Genomic DNA, 13,891 nt, shown 5'->3' on the forward strand with positions numbered 1-13,891 from the left:
CACCAGCTTCTCCTCCACATGCTCCTCTTCTCAGCAGCTTCTCCAGCATATGCTCCCCTCCTCACCAGCTTCTCCCCCACATGCTCCCCTCCTCATCAGTTTCTCGCCCGCATGCTCCCCTCCTCACCAGCGTCTCCCCTCCTCACCAGTGTCACCCCACATGCTCCCCTCCTCACCAACTTCTATCCCACATGCTCCCCTCTTCACCAACTTCTACCCCACATGCTCCCCTCCTCATCCTCTCCTCCCTCACATGCACCCCTCTTCACCAGCTTCTCCCCCGCATGATCCCCTCCTCACAGCATCTCCCCCACATGCTTCCCTCCTCACCAGCTTCTCCCTAACATGCTATCCTCACCAGCCCCTCCCCCGCATGTTCCCCTCCCCCGCATGTTCCCCTCCTCACCTGCTTTTCCCCACATGCCCCCTCCTCACCAGCTTCTCCCTAGCATGCTGGCTTCCTCGCATGGACATGCTCTGGACATGGTCAAGTGTGGAGATACTAACATTATAGGAGTTAAACTCATATTAGATACTGTGGAAAATTGCTGCTTTAATATGAATTTGGCCTTCACAGTGGTAAATAGTCACATACATATACAAGGCTCTCATCACAGTTTCTCAGCTACTTTATTTCAGTTACTAAACACTTTTTATAGGAGTTGATCCTAGATATTCCAAAGAGATTTTCCACTTTTGGTGTATATAGAATCAGCCACATAGTGTTAATCTCAAGGAAAGACTCCATACTACCCTAGATATAGCCAACAAATAAAGATCATGGGCAGAGCAAAAAAATAAATAACTTTACACCACACTTTTCAAAAACATAGAAACAGAAAGACACAGAGCTTTCTGAAAAGAATAACACAAGGTACAGTTAAATGGTATTTTTAATATATTTTATTTTAGAAATCCGGCATGGAGAACATTTATTTGCCCCTGCAAATTATTACTTCTATCAGCAAAGGGGATTTTAGGAGCTCCATGTGGAAGGAGGGAGGCCTCCATTGCAGTGCAGGGGTATGAATTGGGTCCTGTTTGGCACCGGAAAGCTTACGCATTGCTGCACTGATGCCGCACAGAGCAGCTCCAGGTAGCAAAATGGGACTGAAAGTTTACAGCATCCACCTTCTTATTTAGATTTATGTGGAAGCGCAGAGTTGCTCGGTGTATTGATTTTACATATGGTAATTACCGAAATGATGGCACAAAATGACATGTAAATGGAACCATTTTTTTTAATGGAAAACCACTGACAAATTGGCAACGTTTATGTCCTGATTTGATAATCTTGCAAAACAGATGCGAATTGTGAGTAATTTACTGTGTTCCAATAATGCACTACTATGGGGGTAACTGTAAGAAGGGAAGCTGTGCCCTGCTGTTTGTTTGCATCTTTTCTGTGGTTGTTATTCATTCGTCTCTTGCTTTACCATCAACTTTTCTTGTTTGATCCTTTTATATTCACTTACACCCGTACATCTTTCTTTTAGTTGGTCCCATGGTGTTGACATTGTGTTTTGTCGCTCCTTCCCTAACCCACAACGTAAGAGAGAAGAGACCAGCCTGTCTGTACTGCCACTTGAACCTGTAGTTCCACACAGAATCAAATTCAAGCATTTGTAAACTCTCTCTCATTATTATTGCTCATTTTCATAATTGGCCTTGACTGGAATGGCTGTCCAGACGTCTATATTCCCATCACTGTGATAGTACAACCAAGGCTGACGATGCACATCCCAGCTTAGAGTCAATGTTTATACTGAAACCAAAGAAAAACCTTGTTTTAACCTGTTCGGGTGCCCAATGCGGTCACGTGCCCCCTTCCTTAAAGGACATGGATCTTACTTGACTGCAGAGCTTTTCCATCGCCCTCCCACGCGAGCTGTTCCAATCAGATCTGAAAAACACAGACACCATTGACACTACCTCCATGAAACCAAATTTGGGTATAAATAAAGCCACCCACGTGTTTTAATGTCCTCTTCCCCCAAACCCAAGGATTCTGCCTCTTCATCTACACCTATATGGAAAGAATGCTTGGCAAATTCCTCCAATCCCTTCCCAAACTCGATTTAAAAACTCTCTGAAATTGATATTTTGGTAAATGTTTGTCTTTTTCCCGCACCAACAGTGATTTCAATTATTTTAGCAATTTGATAAGCAAAAGCACAATATAATGTTTATTTGAATCTACAGCTATTGATTTCTTGGAAAAAATATTGACCTTCAACCCGATGGATCGATTAACAGCCGAAGCTGCTTTGCAGCATTCTTATATGGCTCCATATTCGTGTCCAGAAGATGAGCCCATATCCCAGCATCCATTCCGGATTGAGGATGAAATTGATGACATTTTGCTAATGGAAGCCAGTCAGAGCCAGCTTTCTAACTGGGGCAGGTGAGGTTTCCATGTAATACTCCTATTTCCTATCCCTGTTAATAAATGTGTTTAATATTGCTGAGAATAAAGAAATGCAATAATAGCTCTTTATTCAGAGGATATCGATATATATATATATCTGCCGTGCTTGCATGCTATGTAATATGTGGTTATTTGCAGCTTTTTATTCTATATAAATCTATTCCACATTAATCATTCTGAAAGAAAATTGAGAGTTCCCAGCAACATGCAACCATTTCCTAAAAAATAATACAGACCATATTTTGTTGTTTTATAGCCAGCAAACCATATATCCATATACTATATATTTTTCTAGCACTTTATCTTTTATTCCACTGTTAATGTTTTGGTCTGATCCTTTTCTCTCCGCGTCCCTGGGTGATGTTATTAACTAATTTGGCTTTACGTATTACCTCTATGTAGATGATACTCAAAGCCTCTATGCATTAAGCCTGTTCCCACCAATCCTATGTCACTATGTCTGACCACTACCTATAACTCAATAAGTCCAAGACAAAGTTCCTAATAACAGGTCCTTTAAAATTATGGTGGATAGCTTCTTGTCTTGGTGTCACATTTGACTCGCTCTGATCCTTCTCAAATTCATACTCTTGTTAAATCCCATCATTTCTTTCTAAACAACATAGTCAGGATGCACTGCTTCCACTGTTATTTTACTAAAAAAAAGCCCTTGTCCAGGTTCTCCTTTCTGCTTGGAATACTGTAGTAACCTACTCTGGCCTTCCTGTTTCACATTTTCCCCCGCTGTACTCTATTGTGAATACTACAGCTAGAATCATCATATGTACCTCCCAACTCAACTTCTGACACCAATCTCCTTAAGTTCCTTGGCTGGCTCCCAACAAGTTCTGCATTTCCTTCAAACTCAAGACATTACATACCCATGTCTCTCTCTATGTTTCTTGTTTCTAATCTCTTGCTATACCCCAACATGCATACTCTGCACAGGCACAAGCTTGCCTTCTCTCCACTCTACCTGTCTCCACCATTATGTCCAGTCTAAAAGCATTGTCTCTTGGCTGAAGGCTACACCTGGAATGCTTTTTCCACCCTTCATTAACCAGACTCCACTACCCCTATCTTCAAAACTCAACTAAAAACCTATCTCCTAGAGCAGTGATGCTCAAGTTCAGTTATCAAGGGCTACCAGAAAAGTCATATTTTCAGGGTAATACACACCAAAGCATGTTGTCTTTGTGATAATTACAGCAGTATATATTTATTAGAGAAATCCTAAAAATCTGGTCTGATAGCAGCACTCGCTGAACCTGAGCACCACTGGCCTAGAAAAAAATCTTTTAGTTAGAACTTGCATTGTTGCAAACCACTCTGCAAATTCATGCGATTCATTCAGATTTACACATGCCCTAACCAATGGTGTGATAGGAGAAAGGAAGAGGCACACAAATTGTAGTGGAATCAAATGATTTCAAATGTATTGATGCATCAGAGCTAACAATAGTAACGTTTCAGGACAAGCAGTCCCTTCCTCAGACCAAACACACACAGGAGGAGGTGTTTGGTTTGAGGAAGGGACTGCTTGTCCTGAAACGTTACTATTGTTAGCTCTGATGCATCAATACATTTGAAATCATTTGATTCCACTACAATTTGTGTGCCTCTTCCTTTCTCCTATCTTGCTATTACTTTGGATCCAGCTTTGGGACGCCAGGATCAACGGAAGGTGAGCACCAAATGTAAACTCCTTAAAAAAATTTTTTTTAAAACACTGGTGTGCCACCTATAATCTCCTTTGTACTAGCCAATTGTGTGCTAGAAATTATTAACTCAATAGGACTATATATTCTCATTTATTCCAATATCATTCTACATAAGAAATCTGATGCCCATTAAATTATTGTATATAGTGGAAAATAAGTCACTTGCCATTTAATCAATATCTATCATATTTTTTTAATATTGACAAAGCAAAATTGCCTTTACATCTAAATTTGCTGTAACGCTACAAACAATGCCAAATTGTGACCACACTATAAGCACGTGTTGACCACACCACTGAGCAATTGTGTGAACATTCCCAGTTAATAATTCTCAATAGATCTTCTCTTGCACACTAATTTAGTAATAAAAACACAGACGATGGCTATATTATTCCCATATTATGCTGCTGGATGTGATTTTATTATAAAATAGTATTTAAAGCAGCAAAGTTGCAGGGCAGCTTATTCCAGTAGAATTACTTGCTTCCAAATTGCAAATCTTAATGGGTCTCAAACTGTATTTCAATCTTCATAAGGCCCAGGTTAAAAAAGAAAAGCGTAAGAGTGTCAAATCGGCACTGACATGGAAAGCTGCATTTAAGTCCGTGGGAGTTTGTTCTTATTAATTGAAATGCTTGGTTTGTTAATTTATTTTTTATTATTATTATTATTTTTTTAAAGAAACCATCTTTTAAATCAGCAATTTAAAGTTGTAACAAGCTACTGTATGACCAGGTACCTTTATAAACTATTTTAAATGATTTGTTTTTAATTTAAAAGCCTACATATTATAAGTAAACATTAGACTCTAAATGCTGGATCCATTTTTGTAGTTGTTGCTCTGACCTTATCAGAAAACCTGCCTGACTGGCCTGCTATATCTTGACATGTCTTGTACTTATAGTTATTTCCTTCTCATTGTGCTACTGCTCATGCTAAGCACACTTACAATTGACATATTATGCCGCTTTTTCTCCATTCAACTAAAGATGTTTGAAACTGCACCTTCTTACCATCAGCCCGCTTTATTTTTACACAGTCTATTTAACGCTTACCCGATTGTGTTGCCTTGTACAGTACAATGCTTCTCTGTTTTAGCTTAAGCTTGCAGCCTGGCCACTTGCAGCCCATTCAAACACATGGGCTACTGCTGCAACACACTTTATTCGAGCAAATACCCAGTATGTACCTGGCAGATACCTGGAATGCGCCGCTCCTCACCTCTGACAAGCCCCGTTGCATTTGCCTTCCCAGCCTGGGTTCATGCCTGGCTGACGGGAGGCTGATCTGTTAAATGATAATGATTAGGATTTAATAGGCTGCAATGCTTCGCGTGTCTACCAGATGGCATAAATTCATGAATTGTAATGCAGTATAAATATATATACTGTGCAGTATTGCAGCCAGCGGGAATAAAATGCTTCAATCCCTGCCTGGAAAATAACGCAATGCACTCGGGCAGAAAACAGTCACAAACCTCAATACACCCGAGTATACCCGAATTCGTGGAACTAGCCGAGCTCGAATAAAGTGTGTCGCCAGTGTATAAAGTGTCTTCTGGGATGGGATATGTCTTATGGAATAACACCATTTAGAAAATATGGCTTTGTGTGGCCCTTTCACTTGGATGGGCTGGAAGTAAATATGGCTTTTGCTAGTTCCCTCCCTTCCTTTATCCTTCTTTGCTGCCTCTCTCAAAGGTTCCCTTCTCCTACCCTTTGGATGAGTTCAATACCACTGTAGCTTTCAGCTGATTTCATGCCTGTATTCCAAATCATTCCATCCAGCTCACCCATCTTTCTGATATTAAGTGTTCTCCTCTCCTAGACACCAGTGTGCCTCACCTCAGCTTTCCCAGTATAGCTGGGTGTTTTCTAATGGACTTAATGTCGTTTGTCAGAAATGGCTTATCAGTACCAGTACTTTAATGGACAGATTCGCCTTTTAATGCCTATATTATGAGCCATGCAGTAGACATCTAAATTGTAGGGCTTCAACTGGTGGTTCACAGACCAAATTCGGTCCATGAAAGGCCTTAATGTTGCCCCTGAACTCTCTGCTCCTGCTAATTGCATACTAGTTGCTTAGGTAGCCGAGTGCAATTTGAAACTGAAACTCACTTGTAAGTTAGGCTAATGTAAATATATATGGTACAGATGTTCTAAATACTTGCAAAATGTTGAAATATAATAATTTTCAGGTCTTTAAATGTATCTGAAATGACATTACAATAAGCTGGTTTCCCTTCTAAACCCAAATGTGACCCCTTTGGACAACCAGCCGAAGAGCCCTGGTATAGGGTAATTCTTAGTTGCCTGAGAATGTGGAATTACAAAGAAGATTCAAAGAGGAAGGTAGATCCAGGGGACATGTAAGAAAGTACTTCTTCGGTAGAGGGGTAATAAGTACTGGGAATAGAATCCCTGAAAAGATAATGATCTATTAAGTACAGAAAAAAGAATCTCCCTCTCGTCTCCGTAAATTCTTTCCACGTAGATTGAAATCTCTATGTGGGAAGGGACTCCTTTTCCTATTGTTAGTTTTATGTCTGAAGCACTTATTCCCAATCTTCTGATACAATGCAGAATTCATGGTTGTGTCAATGATGGCAAGCCGTTCAGGTCCTGAGGCAGTAAAGCAGCCACAAACCATTGCACTCCTACCACCATGTGACGGGTGGGATGAGGTTCTTCTGTTCGAACGCTGTTTTGGTTTACGCCAAACATAAAGTTTCTCATGGAGGCCAAAAAGTTCTACCTTTGACTCGTCTGTCCAGAGAACATTGTCACATAAGTCTTATGGATCATCTGTATGCTCTTTAGCAAACTTCAGCCGGACAGCAATGTTCTTTTTAGAGAGTAGTGTTTTCCTCTTGGCTATACTTCCATGAACACCATTCTTGTTCAGTCTTTTTCTAATAGTTGAGTCATGAACTTTCGCTTTAGCCAAGGCGAGAGTGGCCTGCAGATCCTTGGATGTTACTCCGGGGTTCTTTGTGACTTCCTGGATGATTTGTCGGTTTGTACTTGGAGAGAATTTGGTAGGACGACCGCTCCTGGGTAGAGTGACTGGGATCTTGAACTTTCTCCATTTGTTTGACAGCGGATTGGTGGAGCCGAAATCCCTAGAAATGGTTTTGTAACCCTTTCTAGACTGATCAACATCAATAACTGCTTTTCTGAGGTCCTCAAAGATGTATTTTGATTGTGGCATGGCGTGTTTCCACACACCTGTATAGTGAAAACCAAACGCACAAAAGTTCTGATTATATAGGGTGGGGCCTCCCAAAATCACACAGGAAGAGCTACCTAATTACTTAAACACCTGATTCTAATTATCCCCTTTAATTTAGCTGATAAAATCAGTGTTTCGCTTACTTTTTCACATACCATGACTCATAATTACTCACGGTTTGTCTAATTCATAGATCATTTTGCTTCAAAAGACATGGAATTGGTTAATATAAACACTATTGGATATTTTAGAAAAGACTGGTTTTGATTCAAGAATGTTATCATGGAAAAACGATGGTATTTCCGTAATTATCATTGCGGATTAAAATGTATAAAATGTACATAAATATAAGCCTTAACTTCTTTATTTTAAAAAAAAATCTAACTGTTCATATTTTAAATATATCATGTAGTCGGTTTTCTGTTGTCAGTTTCTCTTTCTCCATAATATGTAATTTCAATAGGAGAAACCTTTCACGGATTCGATACAGCAAACGTTGTGGCCTTTAAATAGAAATGTCATTTCATGCTTTTCTTACTTCCCTTATCATTTCTCTCATCTATACAGTAGAAAAGAGTTTGTAAGATTATGAAGCGGCTGAAACCTGAATATATTACTGAAGGGTAAAGCCGTTAATTGACTATTTCTGTCAGATGTTTACCAGGCAGTAATTCGTTTGACATTTGCATTTGTTTCCAATCGGTTTGACCCATTGGTTGATGGAGGGACATATAGCACACAGTGGGATCGTATATAAATGTCTGGTATTGAGAATGTTTAAGCTGTCAAGAAGTTGGTGGAAATCTATTTATGCTAGGAGCAAAACTGTAATAAGCCTCTGTTGCTAGCATCCTCTGCTACAAACCAATTAAAGCAGCAACTTCCCTTGAAGTATTGATGTGCATTTGACTTAATAATACACCAGGGAAGAAAAAGTGCCAGTGCAAGCAGTTAAACTGCTAAAATTTCCGACTTTAATATATTGAAACCCCAAATGTGCAACAATATGTCAGAAATTCAGGCTCACTGATCCGATAACAGTCTAGCACATTATTTTCCCTTTCATGTATGCCTGCTTCGATTATTAGCCAGGTTTCACCTGCTTTATGCTTTTAGACCAGGTAACTGCTACTTAGCAATGGAACTGCAGACAAAAAGCATACAGTATGGCAGAGCAGATAAAGCAATAATCCAGCCCAATTTTGTTTTCCAACCTTGCTTAAACCAGTGGGTTCCCACTGCTACATCATGTATGTTCCTCAGCATTTCATTAAAGGTAAAATAAAAACAGATACAATGGCTGCTGAAGGTCCATAAGTAAAGATCCACAAAACGTTTGCCCAAGGCTGCAAAAATGTGACCTTTTTCAGCTGCCCAACAATTGCAACCGGGTCAGAGTTCACAAGCGATTAACCAAGCCTTGGGAATCCAGACCCTGAAATAGTGCTTTATTCGATAGAGGAGAGAGAGACCTATTTAGTAGAGTACTCATTAACTCATTTGAATATGCAATTAAGCTAAATTAAATTTGCAAAGTAATTTTAAGTGATTTGAAATGAGCATTTTCCCCCCCTCCCAGCCTCAAATGCTCCGGAAATTGTTGTAGAATCACACTACTGTACATATTTCCCTTGTGACCACATTTCTGTGTTTAGCCCTGCCAGCTAATGACAGAGGCACATACTTACTGATCTCACCTACTCGACAAACATGGGTTTTCCTAATGGATGTTTTTGTACATGAGCTTTCACAGACCTAACATAATGCTAATTGATGAAAAATGATATTGAGGTTTTAAGAGCGTCTCATGCTGGTCTAAAAAAAATAAAAGTGTCACAGTGCACAGCGTATCGCTCCAGAATCAATGTGGTGAATTGAATTGTGCTCTACATATTACACAACATATCAATAGTCCAGACCAGACCAGGTGTTAGTGCTATTTATGGGTATTAATAATATGTTCTTCATAGGTATCAAGTGAGTCTTTCTTCTGACCTGGAATGGCGACAAGACAGAGGTCACGGTATGAGTGAGGTCCAACGAGACCCTCGTGCAGGCTCTGAATCACAAGTGGAAGAAGCTCAGGTCGATCCACGCAAGTACTCGCAGAGCAGCTCCGAACGATTCCTGGAACAATCCCACTCTTCCATGGATCGAGTTTTTGAGGGAGATTATGGGGCATCCTGTGAATACAAAGTGGGCTCTCCTTCCTACTTGGATAAACTACTATGGCGAGACAACAAACCACATCACTACTCAGAGCCCAAACTGATTTTGGATCTTTCCAACTGGAAAAGAACAACAATCCCACCCACTGGAGAAATAGCGCTGGAAGAGGAGCCATCAAATCTATTTCTGGAGATAGCTCAGTGGGTGAAGAGCACTCAGTCACATCTTGAGTGCCCAGCAAGCCCACTTCCTGAGATACAAGATCACCACCAACCATGTTCTCCTCATCAGGAGGCACCAAGTGATATCAGCAACGATGCAGAATCTCAGTTTGACCTGGATGTTTTTATCTCCAGGGCACTAAAACTATGTACAAGTCAAGAAGACTTACCAGACAGCAAACTCAATGATATCAATGGGGCTTGTATTTCAGAGCACCCTAATGAAATTGTACAGAAGGAAGCATTTCATAAAGACAGGTGGTAGGAGGGTTGACTTGGAATTAACAATGTGTGATTTTTTTATATTGTGTTCTTGACAACACACGGTAGGAGGTTTGAATTTAAATTAACAATGTGTGATTTTTCATAATATATTCATGACCATACACTGCAAAACAGCATAACAAGTGGGGCATTTTACTGAGCACAGTTTTTACACAGTGGACATTAAACATTGGCATATGTACTAACCGCTGCCATGCCATAAAACACCAACTGACGCCAGAAGACACCACACAGCCCATTTAAGTGAAGTGAGTGAGCTGCAATGTGTCTTCCGGCACTAGGAGTCCAATGGCATAGCACCACTTAGTAAGCATAGCCCAAAAAGCCTTTAGTTAAAGACAAGCACAAATCACTGCTGACTATTTGATGCCTTACAATACATAAGAAGAGAGTGAAGAAGGTGGGTGAACTATTAGTTGTATCTGCATTAACCCATTTAGTAGCTGCGTTCCAGCACTGTATTTCAGTCAGGACAATGTTGGGATGGGGTGAAAGTCCTTCTTGAAACAATTATTTGCCAGCTGTACTTTAAACAATTCGAGAAGGCGTCTCAAATCTATCTTCCTAGAGCCAGACCAGGATTTGTGAGCTACCAATAAGCATGTGCAAATGATCATTCACATGTGTTTCTGGGTGCATTGGTTCTTCCTAAAACCTGGCGAGGGTGCTGGCCACTGAGTATGACGTGGAGGTGTGTCCAATGCAATATAATGTATTTATAATCACTTTATCAGCATCCGAGTTACTTAACATTTACATTGGTTCTGCACATAATGCAGGGGCTCTCCTTCCTTAGCCTCCTCTCCCATATAGCAATGTATTTTATCTGGGTGGATGTGAACGGTCACGCAAAGCTCATCTGCAATGTTTCCTGGCTCTGGGAGGTTTTCCGAGATTTTTTTTAATTTTTTTTTTAATGTGCAGGTTTCTTTAAAAATAAAAAAATATATATAAATATAACTTCAGCAGTCACATTGTTCTCCTGACAGGTATTCTTTACTGGGATATTTTTGTTTTAATTACCCAGCAACCAGAGGTGTAAACCGAGCTTGGATCATCATAGCTGAGGTCCGTAGGTCCTGCATAAATCCAGGTACAAAAATACATACATACATATACAGTGTTCGACAAATCACCCAAAAATCTACTCGCCCAACCAAAAAATCTACTCGCCACCTAGTCCCGCCCCCAACCCCGCCCCTAGACCCGCCCCTAGTCCCGCCCCCAACCCCGCTTTAACATAAAATATATAAATAAAATACATTTAATAAATTCCTAGTCGGAACAACATTTGTTTTTGACATAAATGTATTTATTGTATTACATTATACTACAATTAGTCCTTGTTACGTGTGTGTGTGTGTAAATGTCGGATCTAGAAATAAAAGCCAGGTGTGAATGACTAGTTTCCTGAACCCCTTAACCAGTGTCTGGACGTCCCCGCGTCACAATATCTAAAGCAGCAATCCCGCCTGGGATCTTACCTGATCCGCAGCCCCTCAATGTCCAGGTACCCTCATTCCCGCAATGTTATACATTGGAGGGGAGGTGTTCCCTACCTGTCTTCTGGGTTAGGGGAGTTCCGATGTCTTCCGTGTGAAGCTTGAGTCAGATCTGGAAGAAAGCAGTATAGGTAATTTCGGTGTAGTATAGGGCAGTTAAGATATATAGGGTAAATAAGAGATCCAGAGTGTGAGAGAGTTTGAGTGAGAGACACACAGAGAGAGACACACAGAGAGAGAGACACACAGAGAGAGAGACACACAGAGAGAGAGACACACAGAGAGAGAGACACACAGAGAGAGAGACACACAGAGAGAGAGAGACACAGAGAGAGACACACAGAGAGAGACACACAGAGAGAGACACACAGAGAGAGACACACACAGACACACAGAGAGAGACACACACACAGAGAGACACACACAGAGAGAGACACACACAGAGAGAGACACACACAGAGAGAGACACACACAGAGAGAGACACACACAGAGAGAGACACACACACAGAGAGACACACAGAGAGAGAGACACACACACACACAGAGACACACACACACAGAGAGAGAGACACAGAGAGAGAGAGAGAGAGAGAGAGAGAGAGAGAGAGAGAGAGACACACACACACAGAGACACACACACACACAGAGACACACACACACACAGAGACACACACACACACAGAGACACACACACACACAGAGACACACACACACACACAGAGACACAGAGAGACACACAGAGAGACACACACACACAGAGAGACACACACACACACACACACACAGAGAGAGAGACACACACACACACACACACACACAGAGACACAGAGAGAGAGACACACACACAGAGAGAGTGAGAGAGAGACACACAGAGAGAGAGACACACAGAGAGAGAGACACACAGAGAGAGAGAGAATGAGAGAGCATGACAGGGAGAGATAGAGGGCGAGGGCGACTGGGAGAGAGAGAGAGAGAGAGGGTGAGGGCGAGAGGGAGAGGGAGAGAGAGAAAGAGAGGGCGAGAGGGAGAGAGAGGGCGACAGGGTGAGAGGGTGAGAGAGAGGGCGACAGGGTGTGAGAGAGAGAGGGCGACAGGGTGAGAGCGACAGGGTAAGTGAGAGAGGGTGAGGGTGACAGGGTGAGTGAGAGAGGGTGAGGGTGACAGGGTAAGAGATAGGGTGACAGGGTAAGAGAGAGGGTGAGGGTGACAGGCTGAGAGAGAGAGGACGACAGGGTGAGAGAGAGGGTGAGGGCGATAGGGTGAGAGAGAGAGAGGGCGACAGGGTGAGAGAGAGAGGGCGACAGGGTGAGAGAGAGAGGGTGACAGGGTGAGAGAGAGAGGGCGACAGGGTGAGAGAGAGAGGGCGACAGGGTGAGAGAGAGAGGGCGACAGGGTGAGAGAGAGAGGGCGACAGGGTGAGAGAGAGAGGGCGACAGGGTGAGAGAGAGAGGTCGACAGGATGAGAGAGAGAGGGCGACAGGGTGAGAGGGTGAGGGCGACAGGGTGAGTGAGAGAGGGTGAGGGCGACAGGGTGAGGGTGACAGGGTGAGTGAGAGAGGGTGAGGGCGACAGGGTGAGTGAGAGAGGGTGAGGGTGACAGGGTGAGTGAGAGAGGGTGAGGGTGACAGGGTAAGAGAGAGGGTGAGGGTGACAGGGTAAGAGAGAGGGTGAGGGTGACAGGGTAAGAGAGAGGGCGAGAGAGAGAGGGCAATACGGAGAAGGTGACACACAGACACACTCACAGACACACACATACACACACACACTCACACACACTCACACACACTCACACACACACACAGACAGAGACACTCACACAGACAGACACACACACTGGGTGGGTATTGATTGGAAGGGAGGTGGCCCACCTGTTCATCCAGGCCTTGTCCTCCACATGCCAGCTGCGGGCTGAGGGTCGGGCAGCAAGGCGGGGGGGGGGGATCGGGCAGCCAGGTGGGGGGGGGGCAGCCAATCGGGGGGCTCCGGCAACCCGACAAGCAGGCGGGAGGTCGAGCCGACATGCGCGGGGGTCGGGCAGCCAGGTGGGAGGATCGGGGAGCATCCGCACGGCCACACCATCCTCTCCATGAGGAACGTGGCCGGAGGAACGTGCCCCCCCCTGCGTGCGCATGCGCAGGCTGCAGCCATGGCGACGGGAGAGCTGCCAGCCTGCTTCCCCGCTCCTATTACCAGAGCATGGGACGGAGGGGAAGCGCCTGGGCAGCAGCAGCCACGGGACCCCCCCAGCCTACCTCCCGCCCACGTTCGCATGCGCAGGCTGCAGCCATGGCGACGGGAGAGCTGCCAGCCTGCTTCCCCGCTCCCATTAC

At 43.2% G+C, this 13,891-nt stretch overlaps 1 protein-coding gene across 3 annotated transcripts in view; it reads left to right on the forward strand.

Moving 5' to 3' along the window:
• Positions 1–12,506, forward strand: part of MAPK4 (mitogen-activated protein kinase 4) — a 176,633-nt gene extending 164,127 nt beyond the window's left edge. For all 3 annotated transcript variants that reach the window (XM_075586295.1, XM_075586289.1, XM_075586306.1), the window contains 2 exons: positions 2,203–2,404; positions 9,354–12,506. In XM_075586295.1, coding sequence (XP_075442410.1) covers positions 2,203–2,404; positions 9,354–10,038 — 887 coding nt within the window. In that variant the 3' untranslated portion in view covers positions 10,039–12,506. The remainder of the gene's footprint in view (positions 1–2,202; positions 2,405–9,353) is intronic.
• The last annotated feature ends 1,385 nt before the right edge of the window (positions 12,507–13,891 follow it).

Source organism: Ascaphus truei, chromosome 1 (assembly GCF_040206685.1).
Source record: "Ascaphus truei isolate aAscTru1 chromosome 1, aAscTru1.hap1, whole genome shotgun sequence".
In the NCBI taxonomy this organism is placed as follows: Eukaryota; Metazoa; Chordata; class Amphibia; order Anura; family Ascaphidae; genus Ascaphus; species Ascaphus truei.